Genomic DNA, 26,685 nt, shown 5'->3' on the forward strand with positions numbered 1-26,685 from the left:
AAATGAATGAATGCAAGCATGAATGAGTGCATGCATGAATGAGTGCAAGCATGAATGAGTGCAAGCTCTGTTACTAAAAAGCGCTCACCGATGTGAATGAATCAATGGAACCTCAGTTTCCTTATAAAAATGGGAACAATCACACTGACGTTGGAGAGAGTTTCTGAGACTATCTGAGTAATTAAAGCAGGAATCAGAATTTTCATGACTATGTAAAAACAACATGCTATTCATAGTATACTATCATTTGTTCATCTGTCTGTATATTTACCTTGTTTGTCTATCTTTTTTTTTTTTTTTTTACAGGCTGAATAAGAAATCCGCACCCCCCCCCTCCAAATGGTACATATGTTGATGTTTTAGTCACTCATTGGGAGTTTTATTGGCTGTTAATGGGTCCTAAATTGAATAATATATTGCTAGAGCCTTAACTGAATGGGCTATGAGAAGGAGACATCTCCCTGGGAGGAAAGAATCATTGAGGTTACACAGCTGAAGGGTAATTGTTATTTCTCCTCCTCCTCCTCCTCCTCCTCTTCCTCCTCCTCCTCCTCCTCCTCCTCTTCCTCCTCCTCCTCCTCCTTCTCTTCTTCTTCTTCTTCCCCTCCTCCTCCCCCTCCTCGCCCTCCCCTCCCACTCCCCCCTCCCCCTTTCCCTTGCCTTCTCCCTCTCCCTTTCCTTCTTCTCCTCCTCCTCCTTTTCCTCCTGTTCCTCCTCCTCTTCCTCTTCTTCCTATTCTTTCCCTTCTCTCCTTCTTTTGTTCCTCCCCTCCCCTTCCTTCAACAAGGGGAGAGGTTTAATTCCACCACACACATACTCTCTTCCATAAGTAGCTTATATTGACCTTAAACCATAAATCATAATACACCATCCTTCCTTTAAAGCTACTTTTCTCTAGTGTCTTGTCATAGTGATTAAAAACTATCACAGTAGTTAGTGTGACACATCTGGTCTAGGCTTATTAGTAGCTTGTTATGTGACATATATTTCCACATTAACCCAAAGAAGTCCATACATCCTCAATTCTGAGATATAACATATATCTGCTTGTAATTTTCAGATTATAGACAGATATTATATGTCATCTTGAATATCCCCATAAGTGTTCATATACACAGATACATACACTTAGACTTAATAAAGCCACATTTTTATTAATATTTGTCTATTTGGGTCTAAAATTTATCTTATCAATGGCCTGACCACTGAAACATACATTTAACAAGGTGCCTACAAGCTAGCACAGCAAGAAACAGAGATCTGATTATTTACATGAGATTTCTATAGTAAAATCATCATCTTCATCATCATCATCATCACCATCACCATTAAGTCAGCATACCCGAGGGATATTGGGAAAACTAAATAAGACAATGTTAAATTTGATTTCAACTAAGCATGTCTGAGAATTTACTTGGGGTTTCTACTGAACACAGTTCTGATGCTACCTATGCACTACAGGAAACTCAGAGTAGCCCATCAATTATAATTTTGGGGTCCATAACATCCCTACATTCATAGTTTTAAAGTATTGCTTTTATATATTGACTAGAGATGAATGATTGAGCTGTCTATCTAAGTAACTACCACTGACCCAGGACATGGGAAAGATCCCAAGAATTCTTTTTGGCTACATCAAAAACAAAAACAAAACAAAACAAAACAAAACAAACAAAAACTCTTCTAGCTTGAGAACCTAACTGAGAGATGTCAAACCTCTTTGGTGGTTAATGTCATTCTTGAAAATTCATTTCTCAGAAAATAAAGTCATCATCTCTCCTCAGGATTGTGTTAATAACCTAAGCACACACAGGTCGAAGTGACCAAGTCTCTGAACTGTTACTTTTCCATTTTAAATTGAGCACTTAAAGTAAGCTTTGAAAATTTAATTACAGATTACTTAACATCACTTTCTGTGTTTGTTTAAAAGTAAAATACTATTTGTTGTATTGAGAAGAACACACAACATAAGGACTGTTTTATAAGAATTTCAGGAGTCAATTAAACTGCACAGCAGAATGTAACTGCTGATTCTGTGGAGCTACCCACACCGAGTTTGCGATGACTCCTTGTGACTTCTTTACTAATGTTCTAAAGTTAAAAAACAAACAAACAAAACAAAAAACAACAAAAAAGTCTATGGCATAACATAAATCTTAGTCCTTTGGTTGAAATATTAAGACAAATTTCCTTCATTTCTTGTGTTACTCATGACATAGGTATTATTAACTGAAAATGCTAACATTTTGCAAATCTTGCTTTCAGTGTTTTCACATTGAATGGCTTTTTAAAATTATTGAATACTAAACTTTTAAGTTCCAATTTTAGATTTTAGATTTTAAAAATAATAAAATGCCTGAAAAATCTGTTTGTAAGAAAACATATCCTAAATGTTATAGATAGCAAAGATTTTAATTGTTTTAGAATTTCTCCTTTCCTACATGTATCTATTTTGAGTTATGTATGAATCATATGCAAACAACCAGATATTGAACTCTAGGTTAATGCATTTTTAAATGCAAATTTACCTGCACTTCAAAGATTCCTTAGCCCTGAAGGAGCTTGTGTGAAGAACAAGGAAAAAAAGATAATATCCCAGAAAAGACAACAATCCACAGTGGCAACCAATAAGTACAAAACATCGAAGGCTCACTGCATATAGCTGAGCCAGAACCTGACAACTGCCAAACGTACCACAAGTTTATCTCATTTGTAACTAAGGGTTTGCTAATTCTACAGGACATAGAGAAAAGACAATGCTTCCTTGTGTGTCTGTGGCACACATTCAGAAATACTAGATTGGTTTATATAGAACTGGGAACTGGGAACACTTCGGATAATGAAAAAAGTCATCAAGAAGTCATTGTCCCTAATTTACATCAGAGATTGTATAAGGAAATACTAACTGCCATGTGTGAAAGTCAGGAACCAGGGACAAGATGGTATAGTTTTGTAGATGATCCGTTCACTGGAATGTGACCTACACATGAAAAGCAAGTGCTGGTGAATGATGCTTTGGCCCCTAAGATCTTCAGTGTATTAACAATATCAGAACAGATGGTTGTTCAAGCACTACCAGCAACTACCAATTCCAAGACAGAATGTACTCCAGTGAGGCTGGAATTCTTTTAATGTAAACTGCTGTGTGATGATATAATGCCACATTGAAAAATAGAATATCAGCAGGTGATTACACTGCTATTTAGATCACAGATGCATAAATACTATTAAGTTTATTTCAGACACAATGGTAAAACTTCCCAACTAACCAAGACAGACACAAGATTTGAGAATACACTCTTGGTTCATATGGAGTCTTTTTTTTTTTGTTTTTTTTTTTTTTTGTTTTGTTGTTGTTTTTGTTTTTGGTTTTTTGTGACAGGGTTTCTCTGTGTAGCCCTGGCTGTCCTGAAACTCACTCTGTAGACCAGGCTGGCCTCGAACTCAGAAATCCGCCTGCCTCTGCCTCCCAAGTGCTGGGATTAAAGGCATGTGCCACCACTGCCCGGCCATATGGAATCTTCTAATGCTACATTCCATTCTTTATAGTTTTTTTCTCCAGTTTTGTTCCTACACTCATTGAAGAGAGCATGGAAGAGAAAGGTATATAGTTGTATAATCCATCAATAAACCAGTCACTGTCTCATAGTTTTGTTCAATATGGATTAAGACAATCAAGACAATTAATGCCACTGATAATTTTACAGAAGCAACTGTACTACCTGCAAAACTACATCATACACAGGCTCAAGTCTCTCTCTCTCTCTCTCTCACACACACACACACACACACACACACACATATGTATGTATATATATATATATATATATATATATATACATACATATATACATATACACATACACACACACACACACACACATATATATTCTGGATATATATATATATATATATATATATATATATATATATATATCCAGAATCTGGAAACAACCCAGATGCTCCTCAACCAAAGATGAATACAGAAAATGTAGTACATTTACACAATGCAATACTATCCAGCTATATAAACAAGGACATCATGAATTTTGCAGGAAAATGATTGGAACTAGAAAATATCAACCTGAGTGAGGTAACCCAGATCCAAAAAGACATTCATGGTGTGAACTCACTGGTAAGTAGATATTAGCCAAAAGTTCAGAACCCCCATGATACAACACACAGGCCATAGGAAGATTAACAAAAAGGAAGGCCAAAGTGTGGATTCCTGAAACCCACTTAGAAGGGGAAGAAATAATCATGGGAGGCAGAGAGAGGGAGGAAACTGGGTGGGAGAGGGAAGGTGGGAGGGGGAAAAGAAGGGGTAGGATCAGGTATAGGGAGAGACAGGAGGGATGCCCAGAGGGTCAGGAGAATGAATCAAAATATGCACTAGTGTGGGTTAGGGGGCAAAGGGAACCTCTTGAAAGTCCCAGAGACCTGGGATGTGAGAGGCTCCCAGGACTCAATGGGGATGACATTAGCCGAAACGCCCAACAGTGGGGAGATGGAACTGGAAGAGCCTACCTCCAGTAGATAGACATGGCCTCTAGTTGAGGAAGGGGGCCACCCACCCATCTTCAAAAATTTTAACCCAGAATTGTTCCCATCTAAAGGAAATTAAGGTACAAAAATGGAGCAGAGACTGAAAGAAAGGCCACTTAGTGACTGGCCCAGCTAGGGAACCATCCCATGTATGCATACCAAATCCTGACACTGTTACAGAGGCCATATTGTATATACAGACAGGAGCCTGGCGTGGTTGTCCTCTGAGAGGCTCAACAGTGTCAACTAACTCAGACCCTTCAGAGCTGCCATAGACTAAGCCAAAAACCAAGGAACATGCATGAGCTGGTGCATGCATGACCTAGGCACATGTGTAGCAGAGGACTGCCTCGTAGTATGACCTCAGTGGGAGAGGATGTGCTTAATCCTGTGGACACTTGATGCCCCAGGGAAAGGGATGCTGGAGGGGATGAGGGGGTAGGAGGGTGGGGGAGCACTCTCTCAGAGGTGGGGGGAGGTGAGGTGGGGGAGGGGAGGTGGGGTGAAGAACTTGGGGAGGGGGGAATGGGAAGGGACAACTTTTGGAATGTAAATAAATAAAATGATTTAATAAAGATTTTTGAAGAAGAAAGTCTATGTATGACTGAAAAAAAAATAGCTAAAGATCATTTAATGGGTTTAGTGGCAGATTATACAGACGTAAAGAAAGAAACAGATAGTGAGATGTTGGTCAAAAAGAAACATTGAGCAGCAGTTGCAGAGTCTGCACGAGTCCTGCTAGGTCCTCTGCACGTATGCTATGTTTGTTAGCTTGGTGCTCTTGTGGGACTCCTGACAGTGGAAGGTGGGCTGTCTCTGTTCTTTGGCCTGCTCTGGGGAGCTCTTCCCTCCTCCTCAGTTGCCTCACCCATCCTTGATGTGAGGGTCTGTGTCTGCTCTTGCTGTATCATGTACTGTGTTCTCTTGTTGTCCCTGAGAGGCCTGCTCTTTTCTGTGGGAGAGAGAGCAGAGTGGATCAGGGAGAGAGGGGGAGGTGGAAAACTGGGAGGACTGGAGAGTGGGGAAAATGAGATTCGGATGTATTGTAGGAGAGAAAAATAAGTTTTAGAAAAATGAAAACATCAAAAATAAAGAACACAGAGATCAAATGTGAACAATGGGGTCTACTCTAATCTACAACACACACAGGGGTAGGTGGATTCAACTCTACAACACACAGATAGCTGAACTATTCAGAAAGCAAAGGCAGAATGAGGTACCATTAGTATTAAAAATTGATTCGTAGAAATACTTTAAAATTGCTGGATGACAGCAAGACAATTTAGAGAATAAGACAGTATAAGAATATCTCCAAGTTTATCTGTGGAATCATCAATGGAAAAGTTCATTTCCAAAAAAAAAAAAAAAAAAAAAAAAAAAAAAGATGGTTCAGAAATGACTGTGAAGTAAAGCTATTGCAGACAGAAATAAAGCTTGGCTGAGCTTGAATGAAGGCATTGCCACACTGTATGCAGGGAGTGATGCATATGATTGCATAATGCTGCCATGATAATTATCACTGAGGTACTGAAATCATGTAAAGTTAGATATCCTCCAATAGCATGTGATTTGTGGGTATGCAAAGGCAGTGGAGGTATGCCAAGGCTCTCACACTCCCTTTGAGAGGACAGAGCACTGACGCACATCATATTCTGGTTAGATCATAGATGCATCCTGTACCCGCCGTTAGTGAAAGAGTATAAAAGAATACAAAAAATTAAGCTAACGAGACAGGAGACACTACAACGATAACAGTGCTCAATCTAAAAGAATAAAAGTTAAAATGAGAAAGGAGCAGTGATATAGACTATATATACCCTGTAGACTAGATTATAGTAAACACAAAGGACTAAATACCCCCCAGAATAAGGATGCCGAGAAAACTCACATTCCAAGAAAGTCACATTTTAAATGTGTATCATCTACTTAAATCATAAATTACATATAAAGAAGCCCATGAAGAACAATGAGATTGAAGTTGTAGATAAAAGTATCTCCACAAAGAAAAGTCCTGGAAGAGTACTGCTGAATTCTAACACTTTTACAGATCTTCTAATGCTAACACTTCTCCAACTGTTCTGTGCTATAGGTAGGGAAGGAATGCCATCAAATTCATTTGATGATGCCAATATTATCCTGATATAAAAGCCAGGTCAAGGCACGACAACAGCAAAAGAAAAAATACAGCTCAATAACCCTGATGAACAGTGACACAAAATTTCTCAACAACATTTTCAGAAACCAAATTCAAGAACACACCAAAATGTTTATGCATCACAGCAGAAGGTTTCTTCTTAGCATTGCAAGAAGATTGGCTCAAAAAAAAAAAGTTATTCACCATGTAAATAATCTCAAAGTCAGATATTATCTGATCATCTCCACGGAGCAGAAAAAGCATTTGGTGAAGCTCACTATGCTTTCATGATGAAGTCTTTGGAATAAATAGAACATATTTCAAATTAATAAAAGCTGTATCTGAAAACCTACTGTCAATGTTATGCTAAGTTGGGAGTGGGGATGGAAAACAGTTCTAAAATCTGGAAGACAAGGGTGTAGTTACTCTCTTCATTTTATTCACTGTTGTGCTCAAAGTTTTAGTCAGAGCATTAAGACAAGACAGGATATAAAAGGGATAAAAGCAGGAAAAAAGAGAAATTACCTCTACTTGCAAATGACATGATTCAATACTTAAAAGTCTCTATAGACTCTACCAGAAAACTTAGATTTAATAAACATTTTCAGTAAAGTTGCAGGGCACAACATTGGTGAAAATGCAGAGAGCACCTGACTGTGGGCCATCCAGCTTCATTGTTAAATCTACAACACAACCCTGTACACTGTGGGCCGCCCAGCCTGACTCATAAATCTACAATACAACCCAGCATATGAGGCTCAGGGAACATTCCAGAAGAGACAGAGAGCCATAATGTGGGCTGCATGGTAGTGCCTTTGATACATGACAGGGAAGCTACACTGATGATACCTCAACAATGCGGTTGCCTAAACAGGACCTGAAGAATGATGTCACTAACTGACATATGAACACGAATGAGAGGGCTCTCACAAGACCCCATCCCTAGATGAAGAGCTATAGGCAATATTAGTTTTCTCCAGCAATAAGCTACCCTACAGGTTATCCAATCCCAAGGCATCAGTCATAAACACATATACATATGACCAACAATAATAGACTCAGAAGCTATATTTATAAATTTGTAAATAATATAATGTACTATAATTAAATTACAGTAAAGAAAGAATAAAAGGCCATGCTTTTGAGAAGGAGCAGGGAGATGCAGGAAGAATTTTAGAGAAGGGGTGGAAGTTGGGGGTAAGTTATGTAAATACAGCACTCATGCATGAAAGTCTAGACAGATAAATAGAATCTTAAAAACCCAGAGGCTTTATTCATAGAGATAAGGAACTCTCAGGGAAAGAAATTAGGAAGAACACCTCATTTACAACCACACTCAAAAAAAATAAACTACTAAGAAAGATCTCAGATGTGAAAAACCTATACAAGAAAAACTTGAGGCCACTGAAAAATGAAATTAAAGACGATGGAGAGAACTATTCCTGTCCCTGGATCATCAGAATTAATAGTGTGAAGATGACTGAATTGCCAAAAGTAATCTACAGACTCAATAAAATTCCAATTAAACACTCCAGGGACAGGGGCTGGGGAGATGACTCTGCAGTGTTCTTACCCAGAGGATCCAGTGCCCACATGGCACCTCAACCCATCCATAATCCCAGTTCTACTGGATTTATTTATTTACTCTACAGATATGAGGCATACATGTAGTACACAGGTATGCATGCCAGCAAACTTCCATCCATCCACATAATTTTTAAATTTAATAATTTTTTAATTTTTAAAATTAAAAAAAAAAATCCAATGACATTTTTCAAAGAACTGAAAAAGGAAAAATACAAACATTCATATGGAAACACAAAATACAAGACAGATAGCCAAAGCAGTCCTAGGTAGAAAAAAAAACCCTCTACTGCTGAAATCATAAAACTTGACCTTAAATTATACTCCAGAGTGATAATAAAAAATAGCTGGTTACAGGCATAAAACAGACATGCAGACCAATGGACAAGGACAGAGGACCCAGAAGTAAGTCCATTCAGCTATAGACACCTAATACTTAACAGAGGCATCAAGAACACACACTGAAAAAAAAGTCAGCCTATCACCAAGCAGTGCAGGTAAAACTGGACATCTACCTGCAGAAGAGTAGGCATAAACTCTGATCTACCACCACAGAAAAATTAACTCAATTTGGATTAAAGACTTTAACATCTGGAACGCTGAAACTGTTAGATCAGCGGTTCTCAACATGGGAGTCATGACCCCTTTGACAGTTGGATGACCCTTTCATAGGGGTCACAAATCAGATATCCTGCATACCAGTGGTTTACATTACAATTCACAATAGTAGCCAAATCACAGCTATGCAGAAAATAATTTTATATTTAGGGTCACACAACGCGAGGAACTGTATTAAAGCGCCACAGCATTAAAAAGGCTGAGAACCACTGTATTAGGGTTCTCACAGGGAGGACAAATGAAGTTACAGACACAGGCTAGAGCGTCAGCAAGACTCTACTAGCATAGGAAATAATTTCTGAAACTGACAGATGGGACTATGTGAAATTAAAAAAAAAAAAAACTGCCTAGAAACAGATAACAGAAAGAATGGGAGAGAAGTATTTGAGATTTGTGGTGTTATATAGATTATTTTTTAAGAGTGTGAAGGGCTTAGGATACCTCAGTGGCAGATTACTCATTTCATACATACAAGACCCTGGGTTTGAGCTCCAATAACACACACACACACACACACACACACACACACACACACACACACACACACAAGCATGTACATGCACACGCACATACTCAAGCATGCACACACACACACACAAAGAGAAAGAGACAGACGGACACGTGAGTGAGCATGACATATCTTAACCAAATTAGATTTATTCTAGGATTTCAATTTGATTTGACATTCAAAGCCAACAACCACTATAAGAGAGTAAAAATAAAAAAAAAATCAGACATTTGATATCAGAAAGAGTACTTAAGTTAAATGCTTAGCACACAGGGATAAAGGGTTTTTGTCTGCATGTTATGAGGAATATTATACTTAATGGCAGACTGCTGAGGGCTTTTCTCCTGTGATGGGGGACAGGGATAATAGTGCCCACTATTGATCTTTTGGTGATTTACTAAATTCTTAGAAAATAAACAAAAGGTGTCAGTATTAAAAATGAAGACAGATGACCACCAGTATTTTGGATAATATAATTATTTGATTGGGAGAATCAAAAGAATCTATAAAGTACTTAAACTCATGAGTTTAGTAAGATTGTGGCTAGTAAAGTGTACACACACACACACACACATAAACACACACACACATACACACACACAATTTTTATGGATATTAGAAGCAAAAGTTGAAACTGAAGAGGTAGCATTTAGATCAGATCAGATGCCAAGCATCTACTAATAGGTAGAGCAAGGGATGTCACAAAGAAGGTATGATTAAGAGAAGGCAACAAAGACCTATGAAATGGAAGCAGGTACAGCATGCTTATACACCAAGGCCCAGGAAAGAGCTCAGATTAACTTGCATCCCAACGTTCATTTGCTTTGTTGGTTGGTTGGTTTTGCAGTGAAAAAAAAATCTTACTTCTAAAATCCATGCAGAAATGTACAGAACTCAAGAAAATAGTGAAGGATGAAACAGGAAATTTTACCAATGGAAGAAATGTTTATACCACTTAGAGTAAGCAAGGTTATCAAACAAGCAAACAACCCAAAACAAACAAACAACAACAACAAAGTATGAAGGATTTTTACAATCAAAACATAGAATGACTGGACTTGACAACAAAAATATTGGTGTGCTTGTGATTCATTTAGTCAGGATGACCTTTACCCCATATCTAAGAGAAATGCCGATGTGCAAGGTGACGGAGGAATGAACTCTTGGTGAGAGTGTCAAGTTTTAAACAACTTTGAGAAATTCTGAATTTTCCACTAATGTTCAACATGATTTGCTAAGGTCAAGTAGCTTTATTTCTAGTCAAATCCTCAGCAGAAAAAGAGGGACTATGTCCCTAAAGATTTCAGCCAACATTATCTATAATGTAAGAAAATGGACACAGTCCAATGCTTTCTTCAGTACAGTGGACAAATGGTGTATACAGATGACTAAGTCTTATGAATTAATTCAGATAAACAAAATACAACTACATGAAGCAACTCACAAGAAGTCTCAAGACACAACTCAAAAGAAAAATGGGGATGGCGTGATGAGGACGATATGAAAAGTCAATGTCTCCACTTGAGTAATAGGAGTTCTTTGTTTGTTTTAAGGAAAGGCCTCATTGTGGAACCCAGACTGACCTAGAACTGACCATACATCCCATACTTGCCTCAAACTTGCAGCAGTCCTCCTGCATCAGGGTCCCAGATGCTGGCATGGACCAACCCTGGTAACTTGAATAACACACAGAGGTATGAAGGTTTCCTTACAATAAGTGAATGATCAATACATTTATAATTTAGGTTATATGTGCAATAGTTTAATGCAGAAAAGACAAGAAAACAACCCAGGTCGTTTTCTGTTGCCACCACATAATATTCGAGATTGGGTAATTTGTGGAGAAACATATCCTTACATTTCTGGAGACTGGGAGAATCACAAGCAAAGCGCCAGCAACTGCCAAACTACCTTATAAACTTATGACTCTGTGAGATTGCAAGAACAAGCCACCGAGAAAGGACGGAGGCAAGACCTGGGCATGTTTATGGCAACCCACTCACAGGGTAAGGAAGCCGCTCCAATGATCATGACCAAACCCTTCGAGCGAACTGCCCCATGAACTTAATGCATTTCATAAGGCTCTGGCTCACCGTATAGCTTGATTGGGAGTCAAGCTTCCAGCACATGAATTCTGAGGAATTCTTCAAACTAAACAAAAATGCACTGTAAATGTTATAAGCCTTCAACATAACACTGTTCATGTAATAATCCAAAAACCCATATAAGCAAACAGAGCCAGATGACAGGCTTACACACTTATTACTTCGTTCTCTATATACTCACTCATACACTCAACAGATAAAAGACATCCCCCCTCCCTATCTTTTTTATACTTTACGAGACATACCATAAACACTCATCTCAGAAACCATAGTAGAGAGAGGTGATTTGTATATGGTCCCAGAACAAGAGTGACACCCACTGAATGCTGCCTGAACATTCTTGTAGCTCCTGGAGCAAACTGCCCTCCTGACATTGGAAATGTCAACTTCTAAGGCATTAAAAACAAAGGAGCATCTTTTCTCTTCCCTTTGGAACCTTGTGTGTAGAAATACAGTTAGAAGAACGCTTTAACGTTTTCTTAAACAAATGTTCTTACGCTTTGTATAAATATTTAAAAAAAAAAAAAAACGTTTTCCAAGTCATGCTTAGACTGAATGGAGATGAACTGAAAACAAGGAAAAACAATGAAGACTTGTCGGCAAAGGGTAGACGCAGAATCCCAGCTCTAGGAGTTGGGATTTCTTGCAGCCTCAAGTTCTTTGCTTTTGAAAAGGGCTAGCTAATCCTTGCTCAGCAAGAGTGCTGTATTGCAAGTTACATTTTAGAGACACGAAAACCAAAAATGCTAACTACCTTGCCAAGAGTATCATTGTTGCATCAAGAACACAAACTCAGGGGTTTCAGTTACAAATTCAGGGCTCTTTAAAAAAAAAAAAAGAGTGGATTTTCTTTTTCTCCTCCTGTTTTTTTCTTTTCTCCCACCACACAAACCCATAAACTTATTTTGTTTTAAATTACATTTTGCCATTTGATTCAATACGTATCTGATGCATTTAGTTTTTTAAAGCTTTATTTTTTTTTTTTAGAAGGGACAATATATATGAATTGACCATGACTTCCAAGTCACCTGTTAGTTTTGACAGGAATGTAGACATTAAAAGTTTTCCTCCGTGATACTGGAGATCAGACCCATGACCTTACAGGTGCTAGGCCAGTGCTGACCTCTGACTCCAGACCTTTACCTCTGTTTCAAGCTTGAGAAGGCCTGTGCCGTGTACATCTCTCCTTAAACTGCACTTGAGTGCTGAGACATGGAATCGGTTAAAAACACACAGAGAGAAATGTATATCAGCTGTTTTGTTTATAAGCTCTTGAAGCGCTTTTCTGACACAATGATTTGTAATAGTTAGAAGGAAGTATAGAAGAACATGTTAGAATGTTCGTTGCACAGATACCCATTCCTCTCTGTTTTATCTGAAGTTAAAGATTATTCCTCTCTCCAAAATAAAAGATCTCAGGAAATAGGAAATAAACCCACCAGATATGTTCTGTGAAGAATAAAGTTTCTAAACTGAATGAAACGGCAAAGTGAAATTATGTTTTTGTTTCTTTGAAAGTAAGAAGGCGATCCTGTGAAGGCTACAGGAAGAGGCACACTTCCACCACACCGGAAACAACTCTGTCTAGAGCTAGTGACCTTTTCTAAATCGACACATTCTTTGGACCTCCATCTTGTAGGGCATCCCCTCTCACGAGAATGTTGTCTACACTCACGAATGACTGAGTTCTTTCTTCTCACTGGACACAGCTGGAGACCAGCATAATGGGAAAAGGAAACGAAGGTATTTTTTTTTTCCTCATGGAAAACCAAGAAATGCATAAATCATATTTAAACAGAGCCAGCACTCGTTGTTTCCATGCATACCACATGAACATATTAACATAAATAATGTTTTCTAAAATAACTGATAATTACGGTATAAATTTATTTTAAAAGTTTCCCTAAGATACATAGTTTCCTTCAAGACAATTTGGGAAAATTATAATCTTTTTGTGCTTAATTAACCTGAAAATTAGGTGAAACTGAACCAATTTTAAAGCAGGTAATTTAGCTGGTTGTTCAAACCAGTAAAATATATTACATATATTGGTATAGCCAGAAGGTTTTCATGAACACCATGCCAAGCTGGAAGGAACTTTGGTCTTGACAAACCTCATCATTCTATACTGAAGAAAAGCAAAGCTTAGGGGATGGTGGTGGCCCAGAGTTACTCAAGCTCCCTGTTGAGGTCTCCATGTTTCCTGTCCATGACTCTTACTTCCAGAACATTCTGCCCTGTTAAGTTCTCCATGATGTCCAGTCTACAATTCTTACTTGCAGAACATTCTACACTGTCAAGTTCTCCATGTTTCCTGTCCATGACTCTTGCTTCCAGAACATTCTATACTGTTGAGGTCTCCATGTTTCCTGTCCATGACTCTTGCTTCCAGAACATTCTATACTGTTGAGGTCGCCATGTTTCCTGTCCACGACTCTTACTTCCAGAACATTCTGCACTGTTGAGTTCTCAGTAATTTCCTGTCCACAACTCTTACTTGCAGAGAATTCTCTCTTTTTTGGCAGATTCAAAAACATATGACATAAATTCAAAGCCAAACAGAAATCCCTTTTCTTTCATTTTCTAATGTTGTTTTCAATGTCAAATACCACATCACAAACACACCAGCAAAATGGTTTCTGCTGTAAATGCAGTGTGTAGGGGAAACACGAACAACTCTATAGAATCCACAAAAACTAAGTTTTTCTCCTCTGCATTTTAGATTCTCTTCTTAGAAGCATTTTTTTTACACTTAATAAATCGAGATTTCCAGAGATTTTCTCTGAGAATATACTAATGTTACACATATTTAGACAAATATCAATGCAGATGTTTTCCTATTTTATATATCTCAAAAATACCTACAGATCTTTTGTGTGCAGAGAGGTCTACTTCATTCTCTTGAGTAACAATGCTATTTAATTACCTTGGATATAAAATAATAGCAATTCATTTATTCAGTTCAGTTAGTTTCTGATTTTTATATGACAATGCAAAAATAATTATATTTTTATACTAAGATTGATAGAGTTGGAAGGTATGAGAATTATTGATCCATATTATCTCTAGATATCAAGATTTGACCGACTGAAGCTTATAATCACCTCCCATATCTATCCCTGGGTCCATGGAAACGTGTTCCTCATTCCTGATCAGCTGTGGCCTTCCATTCATGTTAGACAGAGGGAAAATCCAGAGTCCCAACTCTTAGATGCCGCTTAAATGGGCATGCCAGTTACTAGAGGAGGGGAGGGAAAAACAGAGGGAGAGGAGGGGAGGGGAAACAGTGTGAAGCAGAAGAGAAGGAGCAAAGGGAGAGAGGAAGAAGCTTCTCATGCTGGACAAAAGTACTGCGTTATTGGCTTCAGTTATCATCTTCACACTCTGTACTGTTCACAGTCTCAATGCTGTCCAGATAGTGTTGTTGATAGGATTTAGTATATTTCACTTATTGAGATATTTACAGTATATTATTAAGAGTCACCTGTGCTTAATAGACTTCTATGTGCTGCCAAGCTGTTTCTAGGTTTATCTGAAATAACAACTCTGCTCTGTACCCTCCATGCTTCAGCTGTTAATTGTAAACCTTTACTTGGCAGAGATGCCAGATGTCCTGGCCACACAGGATAGAGCAGTGTCTGGTTTAGGATGGTTGAACTACATCAAAGCCAGCCAGTAGGATGAGGCAGTGTGCCTGCGCCAGGGCTCATGCCTCATCGTAGACACGAGTGTTTTCAGTTATTTCCTAAAGAAATCAGAACTGGGGTTTGAGCAATGCCAAGGAAAGTAATGTAGAGACTTAAGAATTACTGGCATTTACGAAAAAGATGCCTGTCTTACAACACTGACGTCCCATCTGCAGCAAACACAGACCATGTTCCTTTGATGTCTTCAGCATGGAGGATACCACTTTACAGGAGGTAAATAAGGCAAAGAGAGAAAACTTTCCCAGGGGAGTGACAGTCTTTCTGGGAGAAATTCTCCAAAGCCAGTGCTTGTGGCTGCTTTGGCTTTTCATTGGTGATGTGATTATCCTGGAGGAAGAATTATATAAACTGAGACAATACCTGATGCTAAGCATACAGAGGAGTGAGAAGGGATGGGAGAGGTGGAATACTCCGTAAATAACAGAATGGAACACACAGGGCACCAACAAGCCTTAAAGACAAGGAAACCAAGGTCTCTAGGACTTAAGAAGTTTACCCCCACAATCTCACACACGTGACCTGGAAAGTTCTGGAGCCACTGTCAGAAGCTCCCAGACACTGAGGGTGCTTCCCGTAGTGTAGACATCACATTACATGATGGCTGCCAATCCTCCCATGTACCTCAAGGAATGGTGACAAAAACCCTGTGCTTGACTTTTATTCTCCATCTCAGGCTGGTGAATAAAGTGAGTCAGTGTATGGCAGAGCCCGGGCTTTCCTCAACGAGCTGGCTTTGAAGATCACCACTGCTAAAGAACAGCAACCCCTTCGCCTGACCATGGTAGGTGCCAATATGGAAAAACTCACTTTTTGCAGTCTAACTTGCATTCAGCTGCCTCTTCTGCATAGATTTTTCTTTTTTCTATCTCCCTTCCAAACTGTGTGTGTGTGTGTGTGTGTGTGTGTGTGTGTGTGTGTGTGTGTGTGTGTGTGATTGTGCCTGTGGTATATTATGTGCAAATGTAGATGTGTGGGTGTGTATGCTTGTACATGACCAGAGTGTCTTCCCTACTACTCTCTTTGTTTTTTGTTTGTTTGTTTGTTTGTTTGTTTATTTATTTATTTATTTAGTTAGTTAGTTAGTTTGGTTTGGTGTTTTGTTTTGTTATAATGAGACAAAGTTTTTTTTTTTTTTTTTCTGAACTCAGAGCTTGCCTTTTGGGTTATGCCGGCTAGCTAGTGAGCTGCCATCATCCTTCTGTTTCTGTCCCTTGGGTGCTGTGGTTATAGATACATGCTGTCATGCTCAGCTTTTACATGCGTGTCAAGGATCTGAACTCAGAACCTCATGCTTGCTCAACAAGCACTTTTTCCACTGAGCCATCTTTCTAACCCAAACCTGTTCTTGTGTTTACTTCAGGTTAAAAAGTTTGACATGCTGGGATTCATGAAAAGCAGCAGTGGTTAATCTGTGATAGTTTTTGAATAAATGTTCGGCACTTTTCACATTTACAAATAAATAGATTTTAAAAAGCAACAAACCTCTGGTTGAAAGTAAAAACACTACAAAAAGTTTGTCCTAAAGAAATGTGAGAAATAATCTAATCCAACAGTTTGTAATACAGATGAAGGCACTAAGGTCAAGAATGACTGAGTAGCTTAGTGTCAACCCATCTGGGTGCTACCTAAATGTGGGTGTGTATCCTGGACCAGAGGGTCCTATCCACTATTACCTTTGGTCCATTCTCTTAATTAAAAGTTAACCTGTTCAAATGGTTAAATAATCCTTGGGGTGGTAATTTAAATGCCTTGACTTAATATTAGAACATTGACACAGTTCCTTCTTGTTAGTCAGATTTCTAAACGTGCCTGGTATATAGACATCAGTCACTTTGGGTCCCTGCAGTTCCTTTTCTTTCTTTTCCTCACATGTCAATATCAAGCACTTTCAAGTCTACTAAGAAACCAAGTAGGCACCATGTCATGAGTGAAAACAAGGGTGTTTGGGGTGGCCTGGTGCTGAGCGTCCAGGACACTCTTGTGGAGAGAAAGCTGTGCTCCTGGAGCTAACGTGTTAAGGAAATGAGGACTCTACTATCATGAAGTAGTTATGGAAACGGCTTCACTACAGTGTAAGGGACCAGGTAAATCTTCAAATGCTAAAATGTTGCTTCCCCAGGGAGCTGTACCTGATAAGAAATACTCCTACCTGACTCAAGATCCCACTGGGCTGTGTGAACCGAATCCTCAGGATGGTGAATCCTTGGGACCGTCCATGGACATGGAATGCTTTTTCCTAAGTTACACGCTGCCTCTGAATTGTGAGGTAAACTACATACAACAGCTCTTAACTAGATGTTCACGAATCCTCTCTGATGCTTAAATGTGACAGTTGTCTTTAATAAAACGAAGTACTTATAGACACAAGCTGGATTGAGTTCTTGTTTAATAAATTCTTTCCAACACCATGCTATATGAGTCAACAAGCAGCTTCCCTTGAGTCTGGCAAACAACAAGTTAGACCTTGGAAGAACAGTTACTGGACAGAGGCATTTCCAGGCAGTGTGCTCTCACTCGGGGAAAGCTTGGACGTTTTCGTTTTGAGTGTACACACCCTCCTTCTGGCCGAGAATAACACCCTCTGACATTGGGATGCCCTCGTCTTGATCAAAACAGTTAAACATTTCAAGTTTAAAGTTATTTTAGGTAACTTACAAGGTATGCTTGGTAAATTCCCAGCCAACATTTAGCTAGGGTTTTTATACAGTCTCAACAATGGGTGGCTTTGTGCCAAACACAGTGGACAGCATTAAAAGGTGTCCTGGTACCATTGTTTTCTTTAAACTGATGTCTGTCTCTGACACATCTTGGATTTTTCCATCCCTGTCCTAAGTAGCTTTATTCAAAAAAATAGTTTCTTCAAACCACTTTGCTGAAATACACTCTCCGCTGATGTTGGCACATGCTCAGTTGAGTGGGGGCCCTCTGCAATCAGACAGCTCAGAGTGAGGGAGAAAGCCTTGTCCAGGACATTTGGATTGGGAGTTGTTGCTAGTTAACTTTGAGCTCCTACTTGCAACAAGAAGGGACTTCATTTTACTGGAGCAAATGTCACTCCAGATGGCACCACTGGCACCTCTTTGTTTCACCAGCCAGTAATAAAAGATAAAGCAGAGGAAATGGAAGAGCTGCAGTTGTGCATTCATGACACACAAAGTCCTTGTTCCCCCAGCAGGCACTGTGGAAAAGCAATTGTCCATTCACAGCACACCCTCTGCCACTCCGAGCTAATATTTTCGCTGGTCTTAACTAGGTACATTAGGCAGTTAACTGTTAACCTTCGAGAATACAGCATTTGCAGGCCTACTGATACTGACCCAGTTTCACAGATTTCTGGTTCTCGGTGTTGAGAATAGAAACTTTAAGGAGAACAAGTTAGAAATTGTGGAGCAGGGAAATGGTTTCAAATAATTCTGTCTCATCTGTTATTGCATAACTCTCAGATAAGGAAGCCTATGTTAACTGTGTTCTATTTGAATTGCTTTTATAAAAATTGAGTGCCAGACAGGGAGGATTCCCAGCAAGGTCCCCTTAGACATAGAATAAGACATAGACGTGTGGCTGAAAACGTTAGTTCTACGTTCAGCTGTGCCTTCTGCAGCAGCTAGTGAGTTCATTGTACACGAATGTATGTGCCTGGCTTGTTTCCACTGTTGCAATCATCTCTCTGGCCGGAGCACACATGAAGAGCTGGATTTGGGGATGATTAATTAGTCCCCAGGCTCCATCACTTAAGTCCCTAATTAAATATCTGACTCTGCTTTCAAACCCTTCAGGAAAAGATAATTACCGAAATTTGCAGTGATAATAAAGTTTTACTTTCTTTTGTAAATAGTAAGACTTAAATCATTGCCCACATATGCTCACATAACTCAAACCCACATCTCCTGTGTTACCTTTGAGACTGAAAATAGGCTTTTTAGGAAATGCAGCAAGATAATAAAGTGTATTTTTTTTCTCAGCAACCCCCACCCCAGTCCTCTACCCATTCGTCTCTGTTCCTCCTCACTGCCAGCTGTTCCCTTGTGTAGTAAGTACCACTTTCTTCATTTTGAGATCTGCTCCCCGACCAACCAACAAACCCGAGAGAAAGCAAATCAACAAATCAACCTGATTTTCTCCTCCACCGGTTCCCAACCCTTCACCAACATTTTCCTGTCCCATCCTACCAAAATTGAAAAATGACCCAATTCTAAAATTTACAATGGGGAAGAAATACTGCACTCATTTAAAAACATGTTGGGGGAGGCAGCGCAGGGGCTCATCTGTGAGGGCTCGAAGTTCAGAGTCTCCTGCTAAAACCCTGTTGCCCTCAAAGAGTTAATTCAGGGCAAGTGACAACACTTAGTTCGCTTAGAAAAAGGGAGGAAATTCAAAAGCTGCTCGCTGTAGGAAAATCACAGACAAAAAATACACACACACACACACACACACACACACACACACACACACACACGTACGGGTCGATTTTCAATAAAAACAAGCCTGGCGCCTGTCTCCCTGTGACTGTACTCTAAGGAGAATGAACTTGCCGCTTAAATTTGTTGTACATACCTCAACCATTAAACAAGACATTTAACCATAGTGGCAGTTCTGTGACCTTTGAATGCCGGGAAATCTCTGAGCGGTGCAGCTTGTTCATGAAGACTTGTACTGCACAATCCAGCAGCCTCATCCACGATTACCAATATAATTATGTAAATTTTATAAAAAGAAAATATTAAAAAAAAAAAAAAAAGAAAAGAAAGAAAAGAAAAAGAAAGAAACGCCAAAGGACTCAGAGAGCTCGAGAAAGAAGGAAGGGAGAGAGAGAGGCTCTCTCCGGGCGGGCGAAGACACCACTTTTCTCCCGGCAGAGCGAGCGCTGGGACAGAGCCGAGCCTGCTGCAGTGCCCAGAGCAAGCTACTGGCTGGGTGAGCAGGCAGCCGGCCTGGGAGGCTGGCTGAGCCTGTCAGTTGCCACAGGCAAGGAAAACCGGAGACCAATCGGCTTCTGCGCAGGCAGCTTACTGGAGTGGAGCCTTTTCTGTTTATGTTTCCTCATTTCGAGAGTGACGTCAAAGGGTTTAGTTTTTCCTCTGCATGTGCTATTAATTTTAAAGTACTGTACTATGGGAAGAATGTGTGTGCGCGCGCGCCCGTGATTAGCGGAGGTGCCTCACTCTCGGGAGAACCCGAGAAACGTTTTCTACATGCAGAAGCAATTTTTTTTTTTTTTAAAAAAAAGAGTTTTAATTCTGTGGGGTGAGGTGGTTTAAAAGGATGAAAACAAAAACAAAAACAAGACAGGGCAGGCTGAGCCAAACGATGGCAGTGAGTTTCCTATTTTGCCGGTGTATGAGTTGGCGTGCACATGCCCACGTGACAACTTGTTGCTTTTTTCTAATTCATTTTTATCTTTAACTAGAAAATTAATTGTTAATAAATCCCTTGAGCAACCCATACAGAGCTGTGCAAGTGAGCTGGAGAACCTTAGTAGGTGCAGCGAAGAGGATCCACGTGGCTCTGGCTGCTGGTGGCCCCTCCGTGAGTCCATGCAGGCGTGCCTGGGGTAGCTGCTTCCTCTCCCCAGTGTACTGACTTACAGCTATTTAGAGACTGAGGGTTTCTCCATCAGGGGCCCCAACTAATCCCTGTATTTTCCTTCCCACTCTTGAAATCTCTGTGGTTCCCATCTGTTGTTTCTGCTTCCCCCGAGTCCGCCCCACTCCGTGCCCACCCCGGATGGATTCTATGAGGAAAACCTATTTTTCTTTTCCTCTCTCCTTTAGGTTTCATGTCCTTTCCTGTTAATCCCACACCACAGACAGGCCTATAAAGGGAACATGTGACTCAGACTATGGAATCAAATGTCTTTTTAGATCTGGGCAAAGAAAATGTTTTAGGGGTAGACACAACATTTGGAAAGTCCCAAGACATTTTTTGACATATACATACACACACACACACACACACATATATATATATATGTATATATATGTATATATATGCAAATATATATATTTGTGTGTGTATATATACACACACATATATATGTATGTATACACACACACATATATATGCAAATATATATATTTGTGTGTGTATATATATACATACATATGTATGTATGTATACACACACACGTGTATATATATATATATATATATAAATACATACATATATAACACAGATATATGAGAAATGAGGTATTTATACCTTTGATCTTAGGAAACCCTGGGGATTAAAGACTCTAATCCTAGTGGTGAGAACACAATAGTGAATAAGGTATTTTTCTTCCATACAGTTTACATTTTGAGGGTGAAGAGATGTGATTAAAAATAAATACAAATATTGTATAATAGTACACACTTGTCATCCTAGGACTTGGGAGACTGATCAAAGTCACCCTGAACTACTAAGTAAGACTCTAAATTAAAAAAAAAAAAAAACCAGACCAACTAAAGATAAGTAAACATGTGGTTTGAGGTTGTAAGAAGGACTTTAGAATAAAGCATGGCAGGAGCTAGAGTAGTTCGTGTGTGGTTGTCCGTGGAGTTCATGCTTGCTCTTTTATGTGTGATGATCCTGGAAGTACTCTGATGAAGTGACTGAGAGCAGAGATCTGAGTGTGGGCAAGAAGCCAATCACGTGTGCATTCCGGGCCCATGCCTGGCAGACTGAAAGACCAGGACAGGGAGATGGATGGTTCATGAGAGTGCGCAAAGAGACCGAGGGCATGGCTTCATGGAGGTATGCCGAGGACCTGACTAGGAAGAGTAGAACTTGCTTCCAGGAAGGGCCATTCTCTCAGACTGTTTCAATGAAAGGAAGACAGACTTCTGCAGATTGGGAACTGGTGTAGGACCAGTTACGAGTTCCACTGCACTGGTGAGAGATTGTGTTAGCCTGAATTTGTGTAAGAGCCATGCAGAGGTCCAGGTTCTAGGACATGCATGGGTGAGTGCATGTGTGTCGATGTGTGTGTGTGTGTTGGGGCGGGGGGATCATGAACAGCTCCCAGGTGATTGGTAAACAGGTCACCATTTGCTAATACAGGGAAGACTGCATGAGGAGTCATGTCCTCCTGAAACTTGGATACTTCTGAGGAAAATAAGTCCTCTTGATGAATATGGCATTATATAGGACATGGGATGGAAAAATATGGAGACAGTAAGTCAGATAAGGGTTTGTGGTCTATCAGGAGTCCCAGCAAGCACTTAATGTGAGGGAGTGTTAGAGTCCACACTCGAGGCTGAGAAAGGGATAGAAGTCAGATGACTTTTAGACAAGAAGATGGCACCAAGTGCAAAGGCTCTGGGGGTGAATTGGCTGGTAAAGGTAGGCCATGGCAAGTGGATCTAGCCGGTCCTGGGGGGCTTTCTAAGTTGCTGTAAGGACTTAAACATTTACTGTAATTGACATGGGTCTTTAAATGAGATATGATTTAAATTTTAACATGATCTTCCCAGCCGCCACATAAAGGTCAATGTAGAAGAAAAGAGTCTAAGGAAGAAACTGTTGTAATTCACAAGTCAAAGATCATGGCAGTAATTAACCAGAATGCTTTTGGTGGGATGGATTAGAACTGGTTGCCATAGGGATAGATTGTGATCTTAGAGACAATAAGTCGGTAAGACAACCCATTGGTGAGTGGATTGGTTTAGACATATAAGGAAGGAGTTTGCCAAGAGGAGGTAAAGGTTTCTCTAAAATTTTCAATCAAGTGCGAGAACATCACTGATATAGATTAAGAGACAGTGGGAGGTACAGATTTTGAGGTGAAGATGAGGACTTAATATGACACCATCCCTGTGTGATATCTACATGGAAATATCAGATAGGTAGTTGACTAGATAAGCCTGGAGTTCAGAGTGCACTGTGGGCTGTCCACATGGGTTTGCATAACACCATGGCAGATGATGAGGGTGCTGATGCAATGCTTTCATAGAGCAAAGATGTGAGCAGTCCACTGTTAAGTCATCAAAATGAAACAGCAAGAGAATGAGAAGAGGCCACCCGGAGATCCCAGAAAAGCCAGGAGAGGGTGGTGTCTTGGAAGGCTAATGAAATGTTTCAATGATCAACTTAGTAAAGTGAAAGCTGGATAAAAATGGAGAATTAGCCGTGGAAATTAGATTTATATGTTTGATAAAAGTGGACCTGGTATAGTGGGAAATGAAGACAGAGTGAAAGAGGTGGGGATAGACTGCATATTACTGAAAACATGTAAGAGAACCCGTGACTAAGTCTTAAATCAGAACAGATTCAAAGGCAAAGTGTCCAAGGGTTAGTTACTGGAAACTTGAGATCAGTCGAGGATATCAAGAAGGCATGGAGGTCCTTAATATCTAAGATAGTCCTTCTCAAGTGTCAGGTTCCACATCAGTACATTGAACTGAGTGATGACTCCTTTCTCGTCTGAACTGGTCTGTTGAAGTCTTTGTTCTAGTTTGCCTGTACTTGGAAATAAAGCTTTTATGAAGGCTAAGTGAACTTTAACAGTGGAGCCCAAATCTGATAGGGACCTTATAAGAAGATGGAAGAGTTAGTTCCTCTGTCTTGCTCCTTCTCTGTCAACGGGGGCTGCTGTCTGTCAGTATAGAAGAGTCTCCTCCAGATACCAACTCCACTGGCACCAGTGAACCCCAGTCTCCAGACTGTGAGGTTATAGGCTTCTGTTGTGTAAGCCAGCCAGTGTATGATATCTTCCTATGGCACCACAGGCAAGATAATGTAGTCAGTTATGGTGGTCAGTTAATTCTCTATTTTTGTCTTAGGTCATCGACACTGCTATCTACACTGTCTTACTGCTACATTTTAATTGGAAAAGCTTAATGAGTTCAACATACCAGATTATGGTTCCTAAAGTTGGCCGTTCATTCTTTTCTCCCTGACACTTATAATTGGGGGAAATGTGAGGGTCCATATAACAGTATATCTGCACCAATACTAATGATGATTGGTTTCTATCCGACTCCAAACACCACTGTAATGTAAATGTTCAGGTTACTGGAGTTACAGTATGAACAGTTGCTCTGTCAATGCTATATAACACACACGTTGGAACGTTTTCTGGAGTACACCATTTGAAATGACCACATCTTTTTACAAGTTATTATTTGTCAAAATAATCTAAAGGGAGTGACCTTATTTTTAGCCTTTTCATTTCCTCTCTTAATCCCTTTCTTAAATAGCACATAGCCCATGACTCAGAGAAATGACCACTCTCGTTTTCCTTCCATTATAATTCAGCTGGATTTTCTCTACTGAAATATTTAAAAACACAATTCTCCTCCTTGCTGTACTCCAAGATGATGAATTTCCCAGAGAGTTTACAGATGTTAAATTCATCCACGAAGCCTTTTTTTGAGTGTATTTGTAGAAGGATCCAGTAGTATATGCTCAGCACGTCATTGGAAATACAGAGACTAATGGAATTTGGGCTCTGTCTTTGAAAGTCCTCTTGAGGAGAAGATGCCTGAGGTGAGAAGAAGATGTTTCAGCAAAAGCAACGGGTGCTAGAGATGCAGAGAGAAGCTTTGCTGAGGTGACGGCACTCACAAAGGTGCCGGCTCGTAGGGAAGAATGAATCTTGCTTCTTCTGGAGGCCAACACAACATCATTTGGATTGAAGGGTAGAAAATGAAGATGGGGATGGATAATTGCAGTGAAGTAGGGACCGGTGTGGATTCTAGTCCAATGGTCGGTGTCATTATAAAAACATAGACACACTGAAGGAAAAAGATACAGATGCACGTAGTAAGATAAGAACACAGACACACATAGTAAGATAAGAATGCAGATGCACATAGTAAGATAAAGATACAGATGCGAGTAGTAGGATAAGGACACAGCCACACATAGTAAGATAAGGACACAGATGCACATAGTAGGATAAGAACACAGGCACACATAGTAGGATAGGGACACAGCCACACATAGTAAGATAAGGATAAGGATACAGATGCACATAGTAGGGTGAGGACACAAATGCACATAGTAGGGTGAGGACACAAATGCACATAGTAGTATGAGGACACAGGCATACATATTAGGAAGACCATGTGAAGATACACAGAAAAAAGTGGTGTCTGTGTTCCAAGGAGAAAGACTTTAGGAGAAACCGTGATTAAATTTTGTTTTTCAGAACTATTAAGAAATAAATTTCTGTTGTTCAAGACACATAGTCTTGGGGATTCTACAAAAGCACTGGTATACTAATACATCACAGATCTCAGATTCTAAGGCAAAGCCTTTGGTAAAACCCATTTCTTTAGGAAACTAGAGGCCTGGTGAAACACACTAGCATCCAATAGATATCTCGTTGAGTCCCAGGCCAGTCAGGGCTTCATGATAAGACCATGTCTTAAAAAAAAATCTTGTGTCGGAGAGGACAGCTAATATATTTCTTGTCATTAAAACAGTGCATTTCTCCAAGATTTATATTTTTTTTGATATATATATATATATATATATCATATGTCATATATATATGTCATGTAGCCACTCATTGATTAGACTTTTTATATTGATAAGGGATTTACTTCTTCAACATAGACACAATTATTAGGTAATATAGTGGTTAAATACACCATTTTCAATGTTATCTAAAAGTTTCTCTAGTGGAAATTGTCTATATATACTTAAAATTGGGAATTCATTTATAGTCTTTTTCGAGAAAGGCATTTAAAAATGACTGATTTTTGAACCATTATAAAATTTGTAAACACTAAGAGAACTATCAGTGCAAAATGTGAAATACGTATCAGAGCTTGGTTGTTAATTATACAAGATAGATTAAAATAGCTAGCTCCCTGGGAGCATTGAAAACTAAATTTTACTGAACAAAAGATAACCCACACATTTTCTTTAGCAATCCTCTACTGATTAAAAACAAACCATTGTTTTCAGGCTGTTTTTTAAAAGTATTCAATCATAAATCATCATTTGGAACTAAACGTTTTAAGAGTACTGGTTAGATCTCCATAGCTTTCTCTGCAATGTGTCTCCAGTGTTTGGTACAGCACTCTGCAATAAGCAGACGACCCATATGTAGCCGTGTAACGACTGAACTCATGAATAGATGAAGCTGGCGGAGAATGGATGTGAACAGCAGATACTTTACTTCAGAGACTGAAAGAATATCCTACAAACACATAGAACGTCATCCCAGTGGTGCAGCTGCACTAGGAGTCTAGCTTATATGAATCCAGAGGAAAGAAAATCACATACTTTATTGATCAACTGAGACACCAATGAGGCAGGAGATAGCCCAGATAATAAAGTGCTTGTCTTGAAAGCACAAGTTCCTATTACCCATACAAGAAAGTCGATCATGGTGGTGCATACACTTGTAATCCCAGCTCTAGGGAGACAGAGACAGGTAGACTTGGGTTCACTGGCTGCCATGAGCAAACCTATTTACTTCTCCTCTACCGGTGGCCCTGATAGAGTACAGTATCTGCTATGTGCTATCATCCAAGGACTTTGTCTCCATGGAGT

The 26,685-nt window shown here is 39.6% G+C and overlaps 1 protein-coding gene across 1 annotated transcript in view; it reads right to left on the reverse strand.

Annotated features, from left to right (window-relative positions):
* The window catches only part of Pde7b (phosphodiesterase 7B), a 313,578-nt gene extending 293,663 nt beyond the window's left edge, over positions 1-19,915 (reverse strand). Inside the window, exon 1 of the mRNA XM_076928085.1 lies at positions 19,756-19,915. Within this exon, the coding sequence (XP_076784200.1) occupies positions 19,756-19,776 (21 nt within the window). The 5' untranslated portion in view covers positions 19,777-19,915. The remainder of the gene's footprint in view (positions 1-19,755) is intronic.
* Between the last annotated feature and the right edge of the window lie 6,770 nt (positions 19,916-26,685).

This window comes from Arvicanthis niloticus, chromosome 30, assembly GCF_011762505.2.
Source record: "Arvicanthis niloticus isolate mArvNil1 chromosome 30, mArvNil1.pat.X, whole genome shotgun sequence".
NCBI lineage: Eukaryota > Metazoa > Chordata > Mammalia > Rodentia > Muridae > Arvicanthis > Arvicanthis niloticus.